General features: G+C 48.0%; 1 protein-coding gene across 1 annotated transcript; it reads left to right on the forward strand.

The window, feature by feature from the left end:
* Positions 1-17,877: 17,877 nt before the first annotated feature.
* LOC124025656 (gastrula zinc finger protein XlCGF49.1-like) lies at positions 17,878-21,738 on the forward strand. The gene is made up of 3 exons (XM_046338990.1): positions 17,878-17,930; positions 18,066-18,228; positions 20,602-21,738. The coding sequence occupies exons 1-3, from the start codon at positions 17,928-17,930 to the stop codon at positions 21,066-21,068; spliced, it is 633 nt and encodes a 210-aa protein (XP_046194946.1). The 5' UTR covers positions 17,878-17,927; the 3' UTR covers positions 21,069-21,738.
* Positions 21,739-25,478: the final 3,740 nt, after the last annotated feature.

Consider the following 25,478-nt stretch of genomic DNA (forward strand, 5'->3'; position numbering starts at 1 on the left):
TACCAGAGCGCCAAGTCTAGGACCAAAAGGCTCCTCAGGCGGTACCAGAGCGGGACGGTAACGGCCAGGCGGTACCAGAGCGCCAAGTCTAGGACCAAAAGGCTCCTCAACGGCACGGCAGGCGGTACCAGAGCGCCAAGTCTAGGACCAAAAGGCTCCTCAACGGCACGGCAGGCGGTACCAGAGCGCCAAGTCTAGGACCAAAAGGCTCCTCAACGGCACGGCAGGCGGTACCAGAGCGCCAAGTCTAGGACCAAAAGGCTCCTCAACGGCACGGCAGGCGGTACCAGAGCGCCAAGTCTAGGACCAAAAGGCTCCTCAACGGCACGGCAGGCGGTACCAGAGCGCCAAGTCTAGGACCAAAAGGCTCCTCAACGGCACGGCAGGCGGTACCAGAGCGCCAAGTCTAGGACCAAAAGGCTCCTCAACGGCACGGCAGGCGGTACCAGAGCGCCAAGTCTAGGACCAAAAGGCTCCTCAACGGCACGGCAGGCGGTACCAGAGCGCCAAGTCTAGGACGGGCTCCTCAACGGCACGGCAGGCGGTACCAGAGCGCCAAGTCTAGGACCAAAAGGCTCCTCAACGGCACGGCAGGCGGTACCAGAGCGCCAAGTCTAGGACCAAAAGGCTCCTCAACGGCACGGCAGGCGGTACCAGAGCGCCAAGTCTAGGACCAAAAGGCTCCTCAACGGCACGGCAGGCGGTACCAGAGCGCCAAGTCTAGGACCAAAAGGCTCCTCAACGGCACGGCAGGCGGTCTACCAGAGCGCCAGAGTCTAGGACCAAAAGGCTCCTCAACGGCACGGCAGGCGGTACCACAGCGCCAAGTCTAGGACCAAAAGGCTCCTCAACGGCACGGCAGGCGGTACCAGAGCGCCAAGTCTAGGACCAAAAGGCTCCTCAACGGCACGGCAGGCGGTACCAGAGCGCCAAGTCTAGGACCAAAAGGCTCCTCAACGGCACGGCAGGCGGTACCAGAGCGCCAAGTCTAGGACCAAAAGGCTCCTCAACGGCACGGCAGGCGGTACCAGAGCGCCAAGTCTAGGACCAAAAGGCTCCTCAACGGCACGGCAGGCGGTACCAGAGCGCCAAGTCTAGGACCAAAAGGCTCCTCAACGGCACGGCAGGCGGTACCAGAGCGCCAAGTCTAGGACCAAAAGGCTCCTCAACGGCACGGCAGGCGGTACCAGAGCGCCAAGTCTAGGACCAAAAGGCTCCTCAACGGCACGGCAGGCGGTACCAGAGCGCCAAGTCTAGGACCAAAGGCTCCTCAACGGCACGGCAGGCGGTACCAGAGCGCCAAGTCTAGGACCAAAAGGCTCCTCAACGGCACGGCAGGCGGTACCAGAGCGCCAAGTCTAGGACCAAAAGGCTCCTCAACTGCACGGCAGGCGGTACCAGAGCGCCAAGTCTAGGACCAAAAGGCTCCTCAACGGCACGGCAGGCGGTACCAGAGCGCCAAGTCTAGGACCAAAAGGCTCCTCAACGGCACGGCAGGCGGTACCAGAGCGCCAAGTCTAGGACCAAAAGGCTCCTCAACGGCACGGCAGGCGGTACCAGAGCGCCAAGTCTAGGACCAAAAGGCTCCTCAACGGCACGGCAGGCGGTACCAGAGCGCCAAGTCTAGGACCAAAAGGCTCCTCAACGGCACGGCAGGCGGTACCAGAGCGCCAAGTCTAGAACCAAAAGGCTCCTCAACGCACGGCAGGCGGTACCAGAGCGCCAAGTCTAGGACCAAAAGGCTCCTCAACGGCACGGCAGGCGGTACCAGAGCGCCAAGTCTAGGACCAAAAGGCTCCTCAACGGCACGGCAGGCGGTACCAGAGCGCCAAGTCTAGGACCAAAAGGCTCCTCAACGGCACGGCAGGCGGTACCAGAGCGCCAAGTCTAGGACCAAAAGGCTCCTCAACTGCACGGCAGGCGGTACCAGAGCGCCAAGTCTAGGACCAAAAGGCTCCTCAACGGCACGGCAGGCGGTACCAGAGCGCCAAGTCTAGGACCAAAAGGCTCCTCAACAGCACGGCAGGCGGTAGCAGAGCGCCAAGTCTAGGACCAAAAGGCTCCTCAACAGTACGGCAGGCGGTACCAGAGCGCCAAGTCTAGGACCAAAAGGCTCCTCAACGGCACGGCAGGCGGTACCAGAGCGCCAAGTCTAGAACCAAAAGGCTCCTCAACGGCACGGCAGGCGGTACCAGAGCGCCAAGTCTAGGACCAAAAGGCTCCTCAACGGCACGGCAGGCGGTACCAGAGCGCCAAGTCTAGGACCAAAAGGCTCCTCAACGGCACGGCAGGCGGTACCAGAGCGCCAAGTCTAGGACCAAAAGGCTCCTCAACGGCACGGCAGGCGGTACCAGAGCGCCAAGTCTAGGACCAAAAGGCTCCTCAACGGCACGGCAGGCGGTACCAGAGCGCCAAGTCTAGGACCAAAAGGCTCCTCAACGTCACGGCAGGCGGTACCAGAGCGCCAAGTCTAGGACCAAAAGGCTCCTCAACGGCACGGCAGGCGGTACCAGAGCGCCAAGTCTAGGACCAAAAGGCTCCTCAACGGCACGGCAGGCGGTACCAGAGCGCCAAGTCTAGGACCAAAAGGCTCCTCAACGGCACGGCAGGCGGTACCAGAGCGCCAAGTCTAGGACCAAAAGGCTCCTCAACGGCACGGCAGGCGGTACCAGAGCGCCAAGTCTAGGACCAAAAGGCTCCTCAACAGCACGGCAGGCGGTAGCAGAGCGCCAAGTCTAGGACCAAAAGGCTCCTCAACAGTACGGCAGGCGGTACCAGAGCGCCAAGTCTAGGACCAAAAGGCTCCTCAACGGCACGGCAGGCGGTACCAGAGCGCCAAGTCTAGGACCAAAAGGCTCCTCAACGGGCAGGCGGCCAGAACGCCAAGCGGTACCAGAGCGCCAAGTCTAGGACCAAAAGGCTCCTCAACAGCAAGGCAGGCGGTACCAGAGCGCCAAGTCTAGGACCAAAAGGCTCCTCAACGGCACGGCAGGCGGTACCAGAGCGCCAAGTCTAGGACCAAAAGGCTCCTCAACGGCACGGCAGGCGGTACCAGAGCGCCAAGTCTAGGACCAAAAGGCTCCTCAACGGCACGGCAGGCGGTACCAGAGCGCCAAGTCTAGGACCAAAAGGCTCCTCAACGGCACGGCAGGCGGTACCAGAGCGCCAAGTCTAGGACCAAAAGGCTCCTCAACGGCACGGCAGGCGGTACCAGAGCGCCAAGTCTAGGACCAAAAGGCTCCTCAACAGCACGGCAGGCGGTACCAGAGCGCCAAGTCTAGGACCAAAAGGCTCCTCAACAGCACGGCAGGCGGTACCAGAGCGCCAAGTCTAGGACCAAAAGGCTCCTCAACGGCACGGCAGGCGGTACCAGAGCGCCAAGTCTAGGACCAAAAGGCCCTCAACAGCACGGCAGGCGGTACCAGAGCGCCAAGTCTAGGACCAAAAGGCTCCTCAACAGCACGGCAGGCGGTACCAGAGCGCCAAGTCTAGGACCAAAAGGCTCCTCAACGGCACGGCAGGCGGTAGCAGAGCGCCAAGTCTAGGACCAAAAGGCTCCTCAACGGCACGGCAGGCGGTAGCAGAGCGCCAAGTCTAGGACCAAAAGGCTCCTCAACGGCACGGCAGGCGGTACCAGAGCGCCAAGTCTAGGACCAAAAGGCTCCTCAACGGCACGGCAGGCGGTACCAGAGCGCCAAGTCTAGGACCAAAAGGCTCCTCAACTGCACGGCAGGCGGTACCAGAGCGCCAAGTCTAGGACCAAAAGGCTCCTCAACGGCACGGCAGGCGGTAGCAGAGCGCCAAGTCTAGGACCAAAAGGCTCCTCAACAGCACGGCAGGCGGTACCAGAGCGCCAAGTCTAGGACCAAAAGGCTCCTCAACGGCACGGCAGGCGGTACCAGAGCGCCAAGTCTAGGACCAAAAGGCTCCTCAACGGCACGGCAGGCGGTACCAGAGCGCCAAGTCTAGGACCAAAAGGCTCCTCAACGGCACGGCAGGCGGTACCAGAGCGCCAAGTCTAGGACCAAAAGGCTCCTCAACGGCACGGCAGGCGGTACCAGAGCGCCAAGTCTAGGACCAAAAGGCTCCTCAACGGCACGGCAGGCGGTACCAGAGCGCCAAGTCTAGGACCAAAAGGCTCCTCAACGGCACGGCAGGCGGTACCAGAGCGCCAAGTCTAGGACCAAAAGGCTCCTCAACGGCACGGCAGGCGGTACCAGAGCGCCAAGTCTAGGACCAAAAGGCTCCTCAACGGCACGGCAGGCGGTACCAGAGCGCCAAGTCTAGGACCAAAAGGCTCCTCAACGGCACGGCAGGCGGTACCAGAGCGCCAAGTCTAGGACCAAAAGGCTCCTCAACGGCACGGCAGGCGGTACCAGAGCGCCAAGTCTAGGACCAAAAGGCTCCTCAACGGCACGGCAGGCGGTACCAGAGCGCCAAGTATAGGACCAAAAGGCTCCTCAACGGCACGGCAGGCGGTACCAGAGCGCCAAGTCTAGGACCAAAAGGCTCCTCAACGGCACGGCAGGCGGTACCAGAGCGCCAAGTCTAGGACCAAAAGGCTCCTCAACGGCACGGCAGGCGGTACCAGAGCGCCAAGTCTAGGACCAAAAGGCTCCTCAACGGCACGGCAGGCGGTAGCAGAGCGCCAAGTCTAGGACCAAAAGGCTCCTCAACTGCACGGCAGGCGGTACCAGAGCGCCAAGTCTAGGACCAAAAGGCTCCTCAACGGCACGGCAGGCGGTACCAGAGCGCCAAGTCTAGGACCAAAAGGCTCCTCAACAGCACGGCAGGCGGTAGCAGAGCGCCAAGTCTAGGACCAAAAGGCTCCTCAACAGTACGGCAGGCGGTACCAGAGCGCCAAGTCTAGGACCAAAAGGCTCCTCAACGGCACGGCAGGCGGTACCAGAGCGCCAAGTCTAGAACCAAAAGGCTCCTCAACGGCACGGCAGGCGGTACCAGAGCGCCAAGTCTAGGACCAAAAGGCTCCTCAACGTCACGGCAGGCGGTACCAGAGCGCCAAGTCTAGGACCAAAGGCTCCTCAACGGCACGGCAGGCGGTACCAGAGCGCCAAGTCTAGGACCAAAAGGCTCCTCAACGGCACGGCAGGCGGTACCAGAGCGCCAAGTCTAGAACCAAAAGGCTCCTCAACGGCACGGCAGGCGGTACCAGAGCGCCAAGTCTAGGACCAAAAGGCTCCTCAACGTCACGGCAGGCGGTACCAGAGCGCCAAGTCTAGGACCAAAAGGCTCCTCAACGGCACGGCAGGCGGTACCAGAGCGCCAAGTCTAGGACCAAAAGGCTCCTCAACGGCACGGCAGGCGGTACCAGAGCGCCAAGTCTAGGACCAAAAGGCTCCTCAACGGCACGGCAGGCGGTACCAGAGCGCCAAGTCTAGGACCAAAAGGCTCCTCAACGGCACGGCAGGCGGTACCAGAGCGCCAAGTCTAGGACCAAAAGGCTCCTCAACAGCACGGCAGGCGGTAGCAGAGCGCCAAGTCTAGGACCAAAAGGCTCCTCAACAGTACGGCAGGCGGTACCAGAGCGCCAAGTCTAGGACCAAAAGGCTCCTCAACGGCACGGCAGGCGGTACCAGAGCGCCAAGTCTAGGACCAAAAGGCCCCTCAACAGCACGGCAGGCGGTACCAGAACGCCAAGGCGGTACCAGAGCGCCAAGTCTAGGACCAAAAGGCTCCTCAACAGCAAGGCAGGCGGTACCAGAGCGCCAAGTCTAGGACCAAAAGGCTCCTCAACGGCACGGCAGGCGGTAGCAGAGCGCCAAGTCTAGGACCAAAAGGCTCCTCAACGGCACGGCAGGCGGTAGCAGAGCGCCAAGTCTAGGACCAAAAGGCTCCTCAACGGCACGGCAGGCGGTACCAGAGCGCCAAGTCTAGGACCAAAAGGCTCCTCAACGGCACGGCAGGCGGTACCAGAGCGCCAAGTCTAGGACCAAAAGGCTCCTCAACTGCACGGCAGGCGGTACCAGAGCGCCAAGTCTAGGACCAAAAGGCTCCTCAACGGCACGGCAGGCGGTAGCAGAGCGCCAAGTCTAGGACCAAAAGGCTCCTCAACAGTACGGCAGGCGGTACCAGAGCGCCAAGTCTAGGACCAAAAGGCTCCTCAACGGCACGGCAGGCGGTAGCAGAGCGCCAAGTCTAGGACCAAAAGGCTCCTCAACGGCACGGCAGGCGGTACCAGAGCGCCAAGTCTAGGACCAAAAGGCTCCTCAACGGCACGGCAGGCGGTACCAGAGCGCCAAGTCTAGGACCAAAAGGCTCCTCAACGGCACGGCAGGCGGTACCAGAGCGCCAAGTCTAGGACCAAAAGGCTCCTCAACGGCACGGCAGGCGGTACCAGAGCGCCAAGTCTAGGACCAAAAGGCTCCTCAACGGCACGGCAGGCGGTACCAGAGCGCCAAGTCTAGGACCAAAAGGCTCCTCAACGGCACGGCAGGCGGTACCAGAGCGCCAAGTCTAGGACCAAAAGGCTCCTCAACGGCACGGCAGGCGGTACCAGAGCGCCAAGTCTAGGACCAAAAGGCTCCTCAACGGCACGGCAGGCGGTACCAGAGCGCCAAGTCTAGGACCAAAAGGCTCCTCAACGGCACGGCAGGCGGTACCAGAGCGCCAAGTCTAGGACCAAAAGGCTCCTCAACGGCACGGCAGGCGGTACCAGAGCGCCAAGTCTAGGACCAAAAGGCTCCTCAACGGCACGGCAGGCGGTACCAGAGCGCCAAGTCTAGGACCAAAAGGCTCCTCAACGGCACGGCAGGCGGTACCAGAGCGCCAAGTCTAGGACCAAAAGGCTCCTCAACGGCACGGCAGGCGGTACCAGAGCGCCAAGTCTAGGACCAAAAGGCTCCTCAACGGCACGGCAGGCGGTACCAGAGCGCCAAGTCTAGGACCAAAAGGCTCCTCAATGGCACGGCAGGCGGTACCAGAGCGCCAAGTCTAGGACCAAAAGGTTCCACAACGGCACGGCAGGCGGTACCAGAGCGCCAAGTCTAGGACCAAAAGGCTCCTCAACGGCACGGCAGGCGGTACCAGAGCGCCAAGTCTAGGACCAAAAGGCTCCTCAACGGCACGGCAGGCGGTACCAGAGCGCCAAGTCTAGGACCAAAAGGCTCCTCAACGGCACGGCAGGCGGTACCAGAGCGCCAAGTCTAGGACCAAAAGGCTCCTCAACGGCACGGCAGGCGGTACCAGAACGCCAAGGCGGTACCAGAGCGCCAAGTCTAGGACCAAAAGGACCCTCAACAGAAAGAAGCTTTCAGAATGAAAAAGGAGAAAGATGCCATAACATTGAAAGAAGAGAATGTAGTGAAAGAGGAGGAAGAACATTTTGGAGTGAAAGAGGAGGCTACCTCAGTAGAAGAGGAGAAGAAAGACGTTTTGGGAGTGAAAAAGGAGGAGGAGACTGAACATCCGATTACCACCAGTGAGTACCGATTTAAAAACGGGCACAAACTATGCAGTTGTTGAACTAATGTGTTTTTAAAGGGACATTCTACTGAAGTGAAACACTTAAATGTTGTTCAGTAATGTAGGAATTGTTGAAGGGGCAATCTGCCATTGGTACATATATTTGTGGGACTTTTTAATTAGACATTGAATTCTCCATGTGGTCACGTGGTCTATATTAAAATGAACAACGGCGAGAAAGCCTATATACCAAGTAACACCCCTACAAACCCCTACTCTCTCTGATGTAACCCCACATCTATCACACTTTCACTTTCAGGTTGAGAGCTGCACTACACATCACCAACAAACTAACATGGTCCAAGCACACCAAGACAGGCATGAAGAGGGCACGACAAAACCTATTCCCACAAGCACACCAACAACCTCTCCCTCAACGTGATCAAAATAAAGGAGGTAATTGTGGACTATAGGAAAGGGATGACCGAGCCACGGCCCCATTCTCATCGACCGGGCTGTAGTGCAGCAGGTTGAGAGCTTTAAGTTCCTTGTTGTCCACATCACCAACTAACTAACATGGTCCAAGCACACCAAGACAGTTGTGAAGAGGGCACAACAAAACCTATTCCCCCTCAGGAGACACATTTACATAATTGTTCAGACCCTTTTCTATGTGACTCAAAATTGAGCTCAGGTGCATCCTGTTTCCATTGATCATCCTTGAGATGTTTCTACAACTTGATTGGGGTAAATTCAATTGATTGGACATGATTTGGAAAGAACACACCTGTCGATTTTAGGTCTCACAGTTGACAGTGCATGTCAGAGAAAAAACCAAGCCGTGAGGTCGAAGGAATTGTCCGTAGAGCTCCGAGACAGGATTGTGTTGAGGCACAGATCTGGGGAAGGGTACCAAAACATTTCTGCAGCATTGAAGGCCCCTGATTTAGCCCCCTGCAGTAAAAGGTTATTCATGGGGTAAAATTATCTGTTTAAGTCATTAGTGAAGGGCACATCATTAAAGAATACAGTTCTTTTATTTTGTGGTCTATATCCTCTCAATAATTTATTCCTTCATAAACAGAAAACATATGTACCTAAACACAACATGTGTTCAAGGGCCAACATGTGTTCAAGGGCCCCTCTAGGTTCACAACCTCTTGACAACTATTTAAAAAAAGTGTAAAAGTGATCTGTTAGGTCATCAGTAAAGGAAGCCTAGTTAAAGAGTACAATGAACCTTTTAAAGAGGATGGTGTGAGGCCTATGAGGCTTTTATTTGGTGGGGAGGGGTTGACTGAGACATCCCACAGATGTGGGTCATCAGTAAAGGGGACATCTTAAATATTACAATGACCCTTTCAAAGACAGACATCCCCCTATAACTATTTTTAAAAGGGTAAAAATGATCTGTTTAGGTTGTTAGTAAAACATATGTTTTAAAAGACACCTGGGGGGCCAGGTTGTAAATTATTTTGAGTACATAAAGTTCCCCTGTGTGCAAGGGCCCCTCTAGATTCACAACTTCCTTACCCTTAACATTCCTACCCAAGGTGAGAGAGAGAGAGAGATTTAATTCATTGAAGGTAAATTACATTTTCTTTCAAATATTTTATTTTATTCAAAAACTTTAGTCCAGACAAACATACAGTGTGGCAAAAAAGTATTTAGTCAGCCACCAATTGTGCAAGTTCTCCCACTTAAAAAGATGAGAGGCCTGTAATTTTCATCATAGTTACACTTCAACTATGACAGACAAAAATCCAGAAAATCACATTGTAGGATTTTTAATTAATTTATTTGCAAATTATGGTGGAAAATAAGTATTTAGGTAGGTAGGTAGGTAGGTAGGTAGGTAGGTAGGTAGGTAGGTAGGTAGGTAGGTAGGTAGGTAGGTAGGTAGGTAGGTATGTAGGTATCTCGGATAGAGGGGTGAGAGAGGGGAGTGAGGTAAGCATCAACCAGTGGGTCTTGCGACAGGTATACAGAGAGAACCCGTTTACAGAGGAGTATAGAGTGCAGTGATGTGTCCTATAAGGAGCATTGGTGGCAAGTCTGATGGCCGAATGGTAAAGAACAGCTTGCCGCTCAATGTATCCTACCATGACTATATCCAACCCTACTCCATGTGTTGCCACTATCATGTATCCTACCATGACTATATCAACCCTACTCCATGTGTTGCCACTATCATGTATCCTACCATGACTATATCAACCCTACTCCATGTGTCTCTATCATGTATCCTACCATGACTATATCCAACCCAACTCCATGTGTTGTCTCTATCATGTATCCTACCATGACTATATCAACCCAACTCCATGTGTTGTCACTATCATATATCCTACCATGACTATATCAACCCAACTCCATGTGTTGTCTCTATCATGTATCCTACCATGACTATATCAACCCAACTCCATGTGTTGTCACTATCATGTATCCTACCATGACTATATCAACCCAACTCCATGTGTTGTCACTATCATGTATCGTACCATGACTATATCAACCCAACTCCATGTGTTGTCACTATCATGTATCCTACCATGACTATATCAACCCAACTCCATGTGTTGTCACTATCATGTATCCTACCATTACTATATCAACCCTACTCCATGTGTTGTCACTATCATGTATCCTACCATGACTATATCCAACCCTACTCCATGTGTTGTCACTATCATGTATCCTACCATGACTATATCCAACCCAACTCCATGTGTTGCCACTATCATGTATCCTACCATGACTATATCCAACCCTACTCCATGTGTTGTCTCTATCATGTATCCTACCATGACTATATCAACCCAACTCCATGTGTTGTCACTATCATGTATCCTACCATGACTATATCAACCCAACTCCATGTGTTGTCTCTATCATGTATCCTACCATGACTATATCAACCCAACTCCATGTGTTGTCACTATCATGGATCCTACCATGACTATATCAACCCAACTCCATGTGTTGTCACTATCATGTATCCTACCATGACTATATCCAACCCTACTCCATGTGTTGTCTCTATCATGTATCCTACCATGACTATATCAACCCAACTCCATGTGTTGTCACTATCATGTATCCTACCATGACTATATCAACCCTACTCCATGTGTTGTCACTATCATGGATCCTACCATTACTATATCCAACCCATCTCCATGTGTTGTCTCTATCATATATCCTACCATGACTATATCAACCCTACTCCATGTGTTGTCTCTATCATATATCCTACCATGACTATATCAACCCTACTCCATGTGTTGCCACTATCATGTATCCTACCATGACTATATCAACCCAACTCCATGTGTTGTCTCTATCATGTATCCTACCATGACTATATCAACCCTACTCCATGTGTTGTCTCTATCATGTATCCTACCATGACTATATCAACCCTACTCCATGTGTTGTCTCTATCATGTATCCTACCATGACTATATCAACCCTACTCCATGTGTTGTCTCTATCATGTATCCTACCATGACTATATCAACCCAACTCCATGTGTTGTCTCTATCATGTATCCTACCATGACTATATCAACCCACCTCCATGTGTTGTCTCTATCATGTATCCTACCATGACTATATCAACCCTACTCCATGTGTTGTCACTATCATGGATCCTACCATGACTATATCAACCCAACTCCATGTGTTGTCACTATCATGTATCCTACCATGACTATATCCAACCCTACTCCATGTGTTGTCTCTATCATGTATCCTACCATGACTATATCAACCCAACTCCATGTGTTGTCACTATCATGTATCCTACCATGACTATATCAACCCTACTCCATGTGTTGTCACTATCATGTATCCTACCATGACTATATCAACCCTACTCCATGTGTTGTCACTATCATGGATCCTACCATTACTATATCCAACCCATCTCCATGTGTTGTCTCTATCATATATCCTACCATGACTATATCAACCCTACTCCATGTGTTGTCTCTATCATATATCCTACCATGACTATATCAACCCTACTCCATGTGTTGCCACTATCATGTATCCTACCATGACTATATCAACCCAACTCCATGTGTTGTCTCTATCATGTATCCTACCATGACTATATCAACCCTACTCCATGTGTTGTCTCTATCATGTATCCTACCATGACTATATCAACCCTACTCCATGTGTTGTCTCTATCATGTATCCTACCATGACTATATCAACCCTACTCCATGTGTTGTCTCTATCATGTATCCTACCATGACTATATCAACCCAACTCCATGTGTTGTCTCTATCATGTATCCTACCATGACTATATCAACCCACCTCCATGTGTTGTCTCTATCATGTATCCTACCATGACTATATCAACCCTACTCCATGTGTTGCCACTATCATGTATCCTACCATGACTATATCAACCCTACTCCATGTGTTGCCACTATCATGTATCCTACCATGACTATATCCAACCCAACTCCATGTGTTGTCTCTATCATGTATCCTACCATGACTATATCAACCCTACTCCATGTGTTGTCTCTATCATGTATCCTACCATGACTATATCAACCCTACTCCATGTGTTGTCTCTATCATGTATCCTACCATGACTATATCAACCCTACTCCATGTGTTGTCTCTATCATGTATCCTACCATGACTATATCAACCCTACTCCATGTGTTGTCTCTATCATGTATCCTACCATGACTATATCAACCCTACTCCATGTGTTGTCTCTATCATGTATCCTACCATGACTATATCCAACCCTACTCCATGTGTTGCCACTATCATGTATCCTACCATGACTATATCCAACCCACCTCCATGTGTTGCCACTATCATGTATCCTACCATGACTATATCAACCCTACTCCATGTGTCTCTATCATGAATCCTACCATGACTATATCCAACCCAACTCCATGTGTTGCCACTATCATGTATCCTACCATGACTATCAATCCTACTCCATGTGTTGTCTCTATCATGTATCCTACCATGACTATATCAACCCTACTCCATGTGTTACCACTATCATGTATCCTACCATGACTATATCAACCCTACTCCATGTGTTGTCTCTATCATGTATCCTACCATGACTATATCCAACCCTACTCCATGTGTTGTCACTATCATGTATCCTACCATGACTATATCCAACCCTACTCCATGTGTTGTCACTATCATGTATCCTACCATGACTATATCAACCCTACTCCATGTGTTGTCTCTATCATGTATCCTACCATGACTATATCCAACCCTACTCCATGTGTTGTCACTATCATGTATCCTACCATGACTATATCCAACCCTACTCCATGTGTTGCCACTATCATGTATCCTACCATGACTATATCAACCCTACTCCATGTGTTGTCACTATCATGTATCCTACCATGACTATATCCAACCCAACTCCATGTATTGCCACTATCATGTATCCTACAGTCGTGGCCAAAGGTTTTGAGAATGACACAAATATTAATTTCCACAAAGTTTGCTGCTTCAGTGTCTTTAGATATTTTTGTCAGATGTTACTATGGAATGATGAAGTATAATTGCAAGCATTTCATAAGTGTCAAAGGCTTTTATTTACAATGACATGAAGTTGATGCAAAGCGTCCATTTTTGCAGTGTTGACCCTTCTTTTCAAGACCTCTACAATCCGCCCTGGCATGCTGTCAAGTAACTTCTGGGCCACATCCTGACTGATGGCAGCTCATTATTGCATAATCAATGCTTGGAGTTTGTCAGAATTTGGGTTTTTGTTTGTCCACCCGCCTCTTGAGGATTGACCACAAGTTCTCAATGGGATTAAGGTCTGGAGAGTTTCTTGGCCATGGACCCAAAATATTGATGTTTTGTTCCCCAAACCACTTAGTTATCTTATGGCAAGGTGCTCCACCATGCTGGAAAAGGCATTGTTCGTCACCAAACTGTTCCTGGATGGTTGGGAGAAGATGGTCTCGGAGGATGTGTTGGTACCATTCTTTATTCATGGCTGTGTTCTTAGGCAACATTGTGAGTGAGCCCACTCCCTTGGCTGAGAAGCAACCCCACACTCGAATGGTCTCAGGATGCTTTACTGTTGGCATGACACAGGGCTGATGGTAGCACTCACCTTGTCTTCCCTGGACAAGCTTTTTTCCCCGATGCCGCAAACAACCGGAAAGGGGATACATCAAAGAAAATTATTTTACCCCAGTCCTCAGCAGTCCAGTCCTCAGCAGTCCAGTCCTCAGCAGTCCAGTCCTCAGCAGTCCAGTCCTCAGCAGTCCAGTCCTCAGCAGTCCAATCCTCAGCAGTCCAATCCTCAGCAGTCCAATCCTCAGCAGTCCAATCCTCAGCAGTCCAGTCCTCAGCAGTCCAGTCCTCAGCAGTCCAGTCCTCAGCAGTCCAATCCTCAGCAGTCCAGTCCTCAGCAGTCCAATCCTCAGCAGTCCAATCCTCAGCAGTCCAATCCTCAGCAGTCCAGTCCTCAGCAGTCCAGTCCTCAGCAGTCCAGTCCTCAGCAGTCCAGTCCTCAGCAGTCCAATCCTCAGCAGTCCAGTCCTCAGCAGTCCAGTCCTCAGCAGTCCAGTCCTCAGCAGTTGGTTCATCATTTTTAAAATCCTTTTTTAAATATACCTTATAACTGGAACCTCCATCAGACGCTAGCCAGCTAACTAGCTACTAGTCATTATTAGCCACTGCTAGCGGTCTACACCTTTAGCTCAGACACCAGCTTCCTGCCAGTCTGCACAGCGCGATATCAAACCAGAGGATATCTGACTGGTTTTCTCTGCCACATCACTGGGATTCCTGCCACATGCTCTGGACCATTACACCAGATCATTGCTGCTAGCTTGCTGCACCCGTGGCTATTGTGGCTAACGCCTCTGTCCTGAAGCCTGCACCAGTTAGCCTTGAGCTAGGCGCATCTCCCGGCTAGCCGACGAAGTAATAACAGCTAATTCTTGGGCTACAATACTTCTTTTTCCAATTGGCCTGGACCCTTTATTGTCAACACGGAGCCCCGCCGATCCATCACGACTGTTCTGCCGACGTAATCGTCCGATGTGGTTTCAACAGGCTTTTCCGTTGTGATATCGCCGATGAACCATCTGCTATCCCCGGCCCGCTGGCTTTCTGAACGCCGTGTCTCCCGCTTGCCTAGCGTAGTAGCGACTACCGAACATCTCCCTGACTCACCTATTGCTGCTCATTGGACCCTATGATCACTCGGCTACACAGCTGATGCCTGCTGGACTGTTCATTAACACTGTACCTCATTTAGTTTATCTGTCGGCCCCAGCCTCGAACTCAGGTCCTGCGTGTAGCTAACTGACCCCCTCTGCCCATTTTTGCCCACCTTTGATTGCTTTTGGCCATCGGTCTCATAGGTCTCTAATATCAACATGCTTTGTCTACTGCTGTTTCGGTTAGTTACTATTGTTTTATTTCACTGTAGAGCCCCAAGTCCACTTAACATGCCTTAGATAGCTCTTTTGTCCCACCCCACACATGGGGAGACCTCACCTGGGTTAACTGGTGCCTCCAGAGACACAACCTCTCTCATCATCACTCAATGCCTAGGTTTACCTCCACTGTACTCACATCCTACCGTACCCTTGTCTGTACATTATGCCCTGAATCTATTCTACCACGCCCAGAAACCTGCTCCTTTTATTCTCTGTTCCTAAGGCACTAGATGACCAGTTCTTATAGCCTTTAGCCGTACACTCAAGGTCCTAAACGATATCATAACCGCCATAACAGCAATCGATAAGAGACAGTACTATGCAGCAGTCTTCATCGACCTGGCCAAGGCTTTTGACTCTGTCAATCACTGCATTCTTATCAGCAGAGTCAATGGTCCTGGTAATCTGTCTGGCCCCACGTCCTTGTGAATGTTGACCTGTTTAAGGTGTTACTCTATGGTCCTGGTAATCTGTCTGGCCCCACGTCCTTGTGAATGTTGACCTGTTTAAGGTGTTACTCTATGGTCCTGGTAATCTGTCTGGCCCCACGGCCTTGTGAATGTTGACCTGTTTAAGGTGTTACTCTATGGTCCTGGTAATCTGTCTGGCCCCACGGCCTTGTGAATGTTGACCTGTTTAAGGTGTTACTCAATGGTCCTGGTAATCTGTCTGGCCCCACGGCCTTGTGAATGTTGACCTGTTTAAGGTGTTACTCAATGGTCCTGGTAATCCGTCTGCTATGGAGAACCGACGTGTTGCTTGCCTCGAAGTGAGCATAGAAGTGATTTAGCTCGTCTGCTAGGCTCGTGTCACTGGGCAGCTCGCGGCTGTGCTTCCCTTTTGTAGTCTTTAATAGTATGCAAGCCCTCTGCCACATAAGAGCGTCAGAGCTGGTGTAGTACAATTTAATTTAGCCCTGTATTGGCAACTCCAACCCAGGAGGAGCCGATGGCCAAGTCTCATCACCCAGTGCTACAGGCGTCGCCACAGAGAGTGGGTGGACTACTGAGGAAGTGATCACCTCTCTGGGGAACTGGGAGACGACCTCAATGCCCAAGTCACCCAGTGCTACAGGCGTCACCACAGAGAGTGGGTGGACTGTATATATTGCTACAGGCGTCACCACAGAGAGTAGGTGGACTGTATATATTGCTACAGGCGTCACCACAGAGAGTGGGTGGACTGTATATATTGCTACAGGCGTCACCACAGAGAGTGGGTGGACTGTATATATTGCTACAGGCGTCGCCACGGAGAGTGGGTGGACTGTATATATTGCTACAGGCGTCGCCACAGAGAGTGGGTGGACTGTATATATTGCTACAGGCGTCGCCACGGAGAGTGGGTGGACTGTATATATTGCTACAGGCGTCGCCACAGAGAGTGGGTGGACTGTATATATTGCTACAGGCGTCACCACAGAGAGTGGGTGGACTGTATATATTGCTACAGGCGTCGCCACAGAGAGTGGGTGGACTGTATATATTGCTACAGGCGTCGCCACAGAGAGTGGGTGGACTGTATATATTGCTACAGGCGTCGCCACAGAGAGTGGGTGGACTGTATATATTGCTACAGGCGTCGCCACAGAGAGTGGGTGGACTGTATATATTGCTACAGGCGTCGCCACAGAGTGGGTGGACTGTATATATTGCTACAGGCGTCACCACAGAGAGTGGGTGGACTGTATATATTGCTACAGGCGTCGCCACAGAGAGTGGGTGGACTGTATATATTGCTACAGGCGTCGCGACAGAGAGTGGGTGGACTGTATATATTGCTACAGGCGTCACCACAGAGAGTGGGTGGACTACTGAGGCGCTGGTCACCTCTTTCCACCAGGGTCTGTCTAACTCCATGGAGGATGAACTGTATTAAAGTATTGGCAGTAAGAAGTATGAGAAAACATAACATCTTGTTGTTTTTAAATGACTTCTTATGACATTGTTTGCCAGAATAAACATTGTAAGGGAGATTTTTCTCCAGTCTGCGTTACCCACTCCAGTCAGCAGATGGTGATGTGCGTCTTTCAGGATAATGCTTCTTGTGTGACGTATAATCTAGTGGACGAGACGGGCAGCTTATTCACCAGCAACAACGTGCTGATTTAACCACGCGGTAGCTTGCTAGTTAACATAAAACCTGAAACATTGAAGCTTTTTAGACCAATCTTGTGTATATTACTCTTTGTGTTTAGAACAAACATGTGTTTACGTTTTTACTAGTTAATTTAAACGTAATGTGCTTGTTAAATTTGCAAATGTGTTAAATTGTTACTGCACTAAGCTAATCGTCCGGATCATGAGGTCACTAACCTCGACGGAGAAAGAAGCTGTGATGAAAGGAGAGGAAGAGGATGATATTACAGTGAAAGATGTTGTCAAAAAGGAGGAAGGTGCCATAACATCGGAAGAACATTTTAGAGTAAAAGAGGAAGAGGAGGCTATCTCAATAAAAGAGAAGAAGGAAGACGTTTTGGGAGTGAAAAGGAGGAGACTGAATATCAGATTAAGACCAGTGAGTACTGTTTTACAAACAATAATTAATAACGGGCACAAAGTAGGCATTTGTTGAACCACCGTGTGGTTTTTAAGGGGCATTCTACTGACGTTCTACACTTGAATATGTTGTTCAGTACTGTAGGAATTGTTAAAGGTGCAATCCGCCATTGGTACATATATTTTTGGGACTTTTAAATGAGATATATTGAATTATCCACGTGGTCTACATTAAAGTGCACCTCATCTAATATAACAGGCTTTTAAAATTCAATATTGGTGCATAATGTCTACTTAAATATCAAAGGGATGCAACAGGCACCATTTCATGGAACAACCCTTTTACATTTGTATCACAAACAATATTTGATCAAATCATGATGTTAGACATATTCATGCCTTTTGTAAGACTCTGTTGCTGTTCTCATTCACACAGGAGACAGACATGACTATTATGGATCCTCTGGGGAGCCTCAACAACATCCTGATGCTGACGAGGCAGAGAAGAGTCTCTCCAGATCAGAACACCAGATGGTACAGCTTGATCTGGTCTAGCACACAGCTTCCTCTCTCAGGGTCTGGGTTGGGTTTCTGTAAAGCACTTTATGACAACAGTGACATCAGCATCCATAATGATATGTGTCTGTGTACCCTCTTTATGATTACCAGGACAACGCTAGCCCTTCCTCCCTCGCAGAGTCTCCCGGTAACAACTTACTGCTGGGTATAAAGAGGTTGTCTGTGCTGCTGGTGGACTGCAGGAAAACAACGGAGCTGAGTGGAACTGTGAGAGGAGGAGAAGAGAAGAAAGGATCAGATTTGACTCAACAAAGTAAGTGCTGTAGTTTAGTTTGAACAAATACAATAGATCTGCCCACTGGTATCTGTTACCAGGACAACCAGCAGAGTTCTGTTAGTTGACAGGAAGATAGACTGGTGGATATGGATGTTATGAATATCATAACACTGAAAAAGGATTCTGCCAATGAACAGAGAGAAACCAATAGACAATATAAAACCTTGATGAAAGAAAAGTTTCAAGATGATCCATTGTAAGGTGCTTGTTTTACAAAAACCTTTTCCATAAAACATTATGGATGTTACATTGCCTGTCCCAGTCAACACCTTTATCTTTACAAGACTGTAGAACATACAAGAACAATTCAAAACACTTCAATGTGGTCTGTATTGCTTCATTAACATCTGATATACAGAACTTGTTAGAAATGTCAAATACATATATTTTTAAAACAAGCTCCGTAAACCTTTTCTAAAAGACAAAATGCATTTATTTGTTCATGTGTAACTGACGTTAGTGTGCCAGTTTAGCCTCCATTGTCACTGTCCCCATACTGGGCTCAAACTAGTGATCCTCTGCTTCTCATCACACGTGACCACTCTCCTTGACAATGAACCAATGGAGTGAGTTTAAAAGGTACCAGTTGGACAGCTCCATCTGTGACGTTTCAAGCTGTGGAGTGAGTTTAAAAGGTACCAGTTGGACAGCTCCATCTGTGACGTTTCAAGCTGTGGAGTGAGTTTAAAAGGTACCAGTTGGACAGCTCCATCTGTGACGTTTCAAGCTGTGGAGTGAGTTTAAAAGGTACCAGTTGGACAGCTCCATCTGTGACGTTTCAAGCTGTGGAGTGAGTTTAAAAGGTACCAGTTGGACAGCTCCATCTGTGACGTTTCAAGCTGTGGAGTGAGTTTAAAAGGTACCAGTTGGACAGCTCCATCTGTGACGTTTCAAGCTGTGGAGTGAGTTTACGGCACGTTCTCACCTCCGTTACACATGTTCAGGCTGACTTTCCCACGGAATCGACCATATATGAACGCTGCCCTGCGTCTCCACCATTACATAATTAATGAAGCTGGTTGAGAGAATGCCAAGAGTGTGCAAAGCTGTCATCAAGGCAAAGGGTGGCTACTTTGAAGAATCTCAAATTTAAAATATTTTTGATTTGTTTATCACTTTTTTTGGTTACCACATGATTCCATTTGTGTTATTTCATAGTTTTGATGTCTTCACTATTATTCTACAACGAAGAAAATTGTAAAAAATACAAACCCTTGAATGAGTAGGTGAGTCTAAACTTGTGGCGGGTGCTATATATACACAGTATATCACAAAAGTGACTACACCCCTCACATGTTTTGTAAATATTTGAGTATATCTTTTCATGTGACAACACTGAAGAAATGACACTTTTCTACAATGTAAAGTAGTGAGTGTACAGCTTGTATAACAGTGTAAATTTGCTGTCCCCTCAAAATAACTCCACACAGCCATTAATGTCTAAACCGCTGGCAACAAAAGTGACACCCCTAAGTGAACACCTCCAGTGGATATTCCTGCAGTCAGCATTGCCAATTGAGGTGGCTTATGGTAGAGTAATTAAGATTCAATTCTCGTATCAGCTCCAATGGATATTCCTGCATGCCAATTGCACTTTCCCTTAAAACTTGAGACATCTGTGGCATTGTGTTGTGTGACAAAACGCATTTAGTGGCCTTTTATTGTCCCCAGCACAAGGTGCACCTGTGTAATGATCATGCTGTTTAATCAGCTTCTTGATATGCCACACCTGTCAGGTGGATAGATTTTTCTTGGCAAAGGAGAAATGTTCACTAACAGGGATGTAAACAAATTTGTGCACCAAATTTGAGAGAAATAATCTTTTCACTTAAATATTTATATTTTTTGGAACATCTACCCAAATTATCGTGACATTAATGGTTGTCAAAATATTAAATATGTGTGAATAAAAAAGAAATGAAAAGCCATTGTGTCGACCCTATTGACAACGGGAGATGTTACTGATGTGCTATGTGCCCGTCTCCAAGTTTTGGACTTGACTTATTTTCGGGTTTAAGGAAGTGTGTAGGTCACATCCTGTATCATACAGCTATGAAGGTTATATATTTACAACCACCTGCTTGATAGGAATCCAGCAATGTCTGTCTTGAGTGATCTAGAACATTCTAGTTGTTTGTGTTCCGAGAGATAATAATAGGTCGTGTCAACATCTCAGTAATTATCCGGAAGCTCTACAACATCATTTGATTGTTTTGAATGATGAAATGTTTGAAAACTGGCCTCAGGTTATTGAGGTATCTGATTTGGATTAAACCTCATAGCAAGGCAGTTTTTATCATGTGGAGATTTCATTCAGGTCTCTCTTTAAATTAACACTGTTTATTGCAGCAGGAAAACCAAACTTGGAGAAACCAGAAACGTCCAGACCAGCAAGACAACACCTCTGCTCCCACTGTGGAAAGAGTTTTAACCAGTTCGTTAGCATGAGAAGACATGAGAGAATACACACAGGGGAGAAGCCACACCATTGCACACAGTGTGGAAAGAGTTTTAACCAGTTAGGAAACATGAAATCTCACAAACGAATACACACAGGGGAGAAGCCTTTCCATTGCTCCCAGTGTGGAAAGAGTTTTGGAGAGTCAGGAAACCTGAATGCCCACGAGCGAATGCACACAGGGGAGAAACCTTACCACTGCTCCCACTGCGGAAAGCGTTTTAACCATTCAGGAAAGCTGAAAGAACACATGAGACTGCACACAGAGGAGAACCCTTACAAATGCTCAGACTGTGGGAAGACATATTACTCATCATGGTCACTTAAACGTCACGTGAGAATCCACACGGGAGAATAATTACTTCTCTTAGTGTGTAGGTTTTTCACATCACGTTGACTTAAAATTCATCAGAGAACATACACAGTGCTCCCGTTGTCTTATATTGTTGACTGACAATGTGTTTACCTGTCTTTACCATATGTAAATAAATGGTACAGGGTATACTCAAACATATATTTGTGTGTTTTTATTAGAAAACATGAATTGAGTATGTAAGTTTGAATATAGAGTAGTATATTATTTTTTAAGCTCTTTGTGTGTTTATCTTGAATATAGAGTAGATCAGATTCCAACTGTTTAAATGGTCCTTTTTTAAACTCTGTGTTTATCTGACTGTGTGTGTTTATCTGGGTGTGTCATTCCTCCAGCACTACAGATAATCAAGTGATATTTGGATGTGATGCATTTGCTACATTGTTGACATTTGCATTGTTGGCCCACTGATGATTTAATGAAATGAAAATGTTCAGACTCTGTAATGGAAAATCTGTCCTCTTATAATCTCCTGTTCTTGGGACTATCATCCTGTGTTGCAAACCAATTTGCACCTGTGTCCTTGTATGAATAAAGTCCCTCCCAGGAACAGGAAACTATAAAGATATGTGCTCATCACTCAATGCTTCAGGAATTCAGACTGTCTCCACTGCGCTGTGTAACTCTGTTATTCACTCTGAACTCAGAAATAAAGAATCTTGGTTTGACTTGGACTACAGCAGATCCTTATTTTATAATATCCACCACAACTCTCCCACAGATTGCTGTTTATCATTGTCTCAATGAGGAGTTTCTTGTTCCACTTTCCTGGGGGCATTTACATTTTACAAGCCTCCCACCGGTTGAATAAATGTAGTTTCCACGTAATTTCAACTAAACAAATCCATGTGATGGTGTTAGATCAATGTAGAAAACTGATTGGATTTGTAAAAATCAGGTATTTTTATGTTTTTGTGTTTCACCCAACTTGCAACCTAAATCCAGTGACAGGTGACATTTTGTGTAGATTTCGTGTTGAATTCACTTTAGTTGAGGACTCAAAGAAATGTAAATAGAAACTAGATGTTGAACTGACGTCTGTGCCCAGTGGGCTGGTTTGAATAAACGGCAGGTGTTGGATCAATATCCACCTTAGTAGCTAAGTTTCCATGCAATTTGAGACAGATTTTCATGTGAATATTCCAAAATCTGCATAAAACAATATATACATTTTCCCACTGTTCTGTCGCATTTTCAACTCTTCTATATAGAAAACGTGCTCTGTAGCCAACAGCTCACAGATACAGTGCAGGTAAGCTACCTACATGATTACATGATGAGATTATTATTATTAGTAGTAGTGCACAAAAAAATTACGTTTGCTGTTAAATTCCCGAATGTACCGAATGAAAAATACAAGTTAAATTGGTTTCCATCACATTTTCAACTCTACTGATGGTTTTATAAAACTGCTGCGTTATATAGAAAACGTCCTCTTGTCCCCGTGCATTGTAGCCAGCAGCTCACAGATACAGTGTTGGTAGGCTACCTACATGATGAGATTATTATTGATGAGAGAGATATTATTTGTCAAATGGCAACCAAGCATCAATCATCATGTCACCAGAATAAGACCATCAAAATGTATTGGAAAGGAGCATCAAGCTCATCACATGCACTTTCACAACCCTGTGAAGTTCATAACTTATTTCATCTGTAGCCTAATAAACTGCATGGGTTCCCAAGTCGTAGTGGGAGGACCACACGACATATCATCATGTGACTCCAAGTTAACTAAGATGTGATGGTTATTATGGTTTTAGTCTGGTTTTAGACCCCATCATAGCACTGAGACGGCACTTGTGAAGGTGGTAAATGACCTTTTAATGGCGTCAGACCGAGGCTCTGCATCTGTCCTCGTGCTCCTAGACCTTAGTGCTGCTTTTGATACCATCGATCACCACATTCTTTTGGAGAGATTGGAAACCCAAATTGGTCTACACGGACATGTTCTGGCCTGGTTTAGATCTTATCTGTCGGAAAGATATCAGTTTGTCTCTGTGAATGGTTTGTCCTCTGACAAATCAACTGTAAATGTTGGTGTTCGTCAAGGTTCCGTTTTAGGACCACTATTGTTTTCACTATATATTTTACCTCTTGGGGATGTTATTCGAAAACATAATGTTAACTTTCACTGCTATGCGGATGACACACAGCTGTACATTTCAATGAAACACGGTGAAGCCCCAAAATTGCCCTCACAAGAAGTCTGTCTCAGACATAAGGAAGTGGATGGCTGCAAACGTTCTACTTTTAAACTCGGACAAAACAGAGATGCTTTTTCTAGGTCCGAAGAAGCAAAGAGATCTTCTGTTGAATCTGACAATTAATCTTGATGGTTGTACAGTCGTCTCAAATAAAACTGTGAAGGACCTCGGCGTTACTCTGGACCCTGATTTCTCTTTTGACGAACATATCAAGACTGTTTCAAGGACAGCTTTTTTCCATCTACATAACATTGCAAAAATCAGAAACGTTCTGTCCAAACATGATGCAGAAAAATTAATCCATGCTTTTGTTACTTCTAGGTTAGACTACTGCAATGCTCTACTTTCCGGCAACCCGGATAAAGCACTAAATAGACTTCAGTTAGTGCTAAATACGGCTGCTGAAATCCTGGCGAGAACCAAAGAATTTGAACATATTACTCCAGTGCTAGCCTCCCTACACTGGCTTCCTGTTAAGGCAAGGGCTGATTTCAAGGTTTTACTGCTAACCTACAAAGCATTACATGGGCTTGCTCCTATCTATCTTTCCGATTTGGTCCTGCCGTACATACCTACACGTATGCTTCGGTCACAAGACGCAGGCCTCCTATTTGTCCCTAGAATTTCTAAGCAAACAGCTGGAGGCAGGGCTTTCTCCTGTAGAGCTCCATTTTTATGGAATGGTCTGCCTACCCATGTGAGAGACGCAGACTCGGTCTCAACCTTTAAGTCTTTACTGAAGACTCATCTCTTCAGTGGGTCATATGATTAAGTGTAGTCTGGCCCAGGAGTGTGAAGGTGAACGAAAAGGCTCTGGAGTAACGCACCGCCCTTGCTGTCTCTGCCTGGCCGGTTCCCCTCTTTCCACTGGGATTCTCTGCCTCTAATCCTATTACAGGGGCTGAGTCACTGGCTTACTGGGGCTCTCTCATACCGTCCCTGGGAGGGGTGCGTCACCTGAGTGGGTTGAGTCACTGATGTGGTCGTCCTGTCTGGGTGTCGCCCTTGGCTGTGCTTAGGCAAAGTGGGTGGGGTTATATCCTTCCTGTTTGGCCCTGTCCGGGGGTGTCCTCGGATGGGGCCACAGTGTCTCCTGACTCCTCCTGTCTCAGCCTCCAGTATTTATGCTGCAGTAGTTAATGTGTCGGGAGGCTAGGGTCAGTTTGTTATATCTGGAGTACTTCTCCTGTCCTATTCGGTGTCCTGTGTGAATTTAAGTGTGCTCTCTCTAATTCTCTCTTTCTCTCTTTCTTTCTCTCTCTCGGAGGACCTGAGCCCTAGGACCATGCCTCAGGACTACCTGACATGATGACTCCTTGCTGTCCCCAGTCCACCTGGCCGTGCTGCTGCTCCAGTTTCAACTGTTCTGCCTTATTATTATTGGACCATGCTGGTCATTTATGAACATTTGAACATCTTGGCCGTGTTCTGTTATAATCTCCACCCGGCACAGCCAGAAGAGGACTGGCCACCCCACCTAGCCTGGTTCCTCTCTAGGTTTCTTCCTAGGTTTTGGCCTTTCTAGGGAGTTTTTCCTAGCCACCGTGCTTCTACACCTGCATTGCTTGCTGTTTGGGGTTTTAGGCTGGGTTTCTGTACAGCACTTTGAGATATCAGCTGATGTACGAAGGGCTATATAAATACATTTGATTTGATTTTGATTTGAATGAGTAGGTGTGTCCAAACTGTTGACTGGTCCTGTATATAAACTGTAATACTGGGATGCAAACTCAAAATGTAATACATTTCAACTCTATATCTGACATGGTACAGGTGTCTTCTGTTTTTTTGAAGATCTGCTTTATTACTGTCACTTTTAGTGAGTTTGGTATATGTAGGAGGGCCGAACACAGGAAGTAGCTCTTTTCACTAGTTTAGTTGGAATAGAGTCCAGTATGCAGCTTGAAGGTTTAAAGGCCATGACTATTTTAATGTAATGTGTCAAGAGATACAAGATTTTAAAAATCTAGTGTTTCCATTGATCTGAGGTCCTGGCAGTTTCATGCAGACTCAGGACAACTGAATGAATGTTTGTGTTGCCACCCCAGGGTCACAATACTACTCATAAAGAACATGTAGAATTTAGAATGTTTGAGATAGAACCTGTTGTATGAGATAGAACCTGTTGTATGAGTAAGAACCTGTTGTATGAGTAAGAACCTGTTGTATGAGTAAGAACCTGTTGTAT

The sequence above is a fragment of the Oncorhynchus gorbuscha genome, unplaced genomic scaffold (genome assembly GCF_021184085.1).
Source record: "Oncorhynchus gorbuscha isolate QuinsamMale2020 ecotype Even-year unplaced genomic scaffold, OgorEven_v1.0 Un_scaffold_2326, whole genome shotgun sequence".
Classification (NCBI taxonomy): Eukaryota; Metazoa; Chordata; class Actinopteri; order Salmoniformes; family Salmonidae; genus Oncorhynchus; species Oncorhynchus gorbuscha.

Bases quoted from the DNA above. Each gene is read 5' to 3' on its own strand.
- LOC124025656 (XM_046338990.1), top strand. The intron at 18,229-20,601 runs GTAAGTGCTGTA...TGTTTATTGCAG, and splicing joins ATCAGATTTGACTCAACAAA to CAGGAAAACCAAACTTGGAG.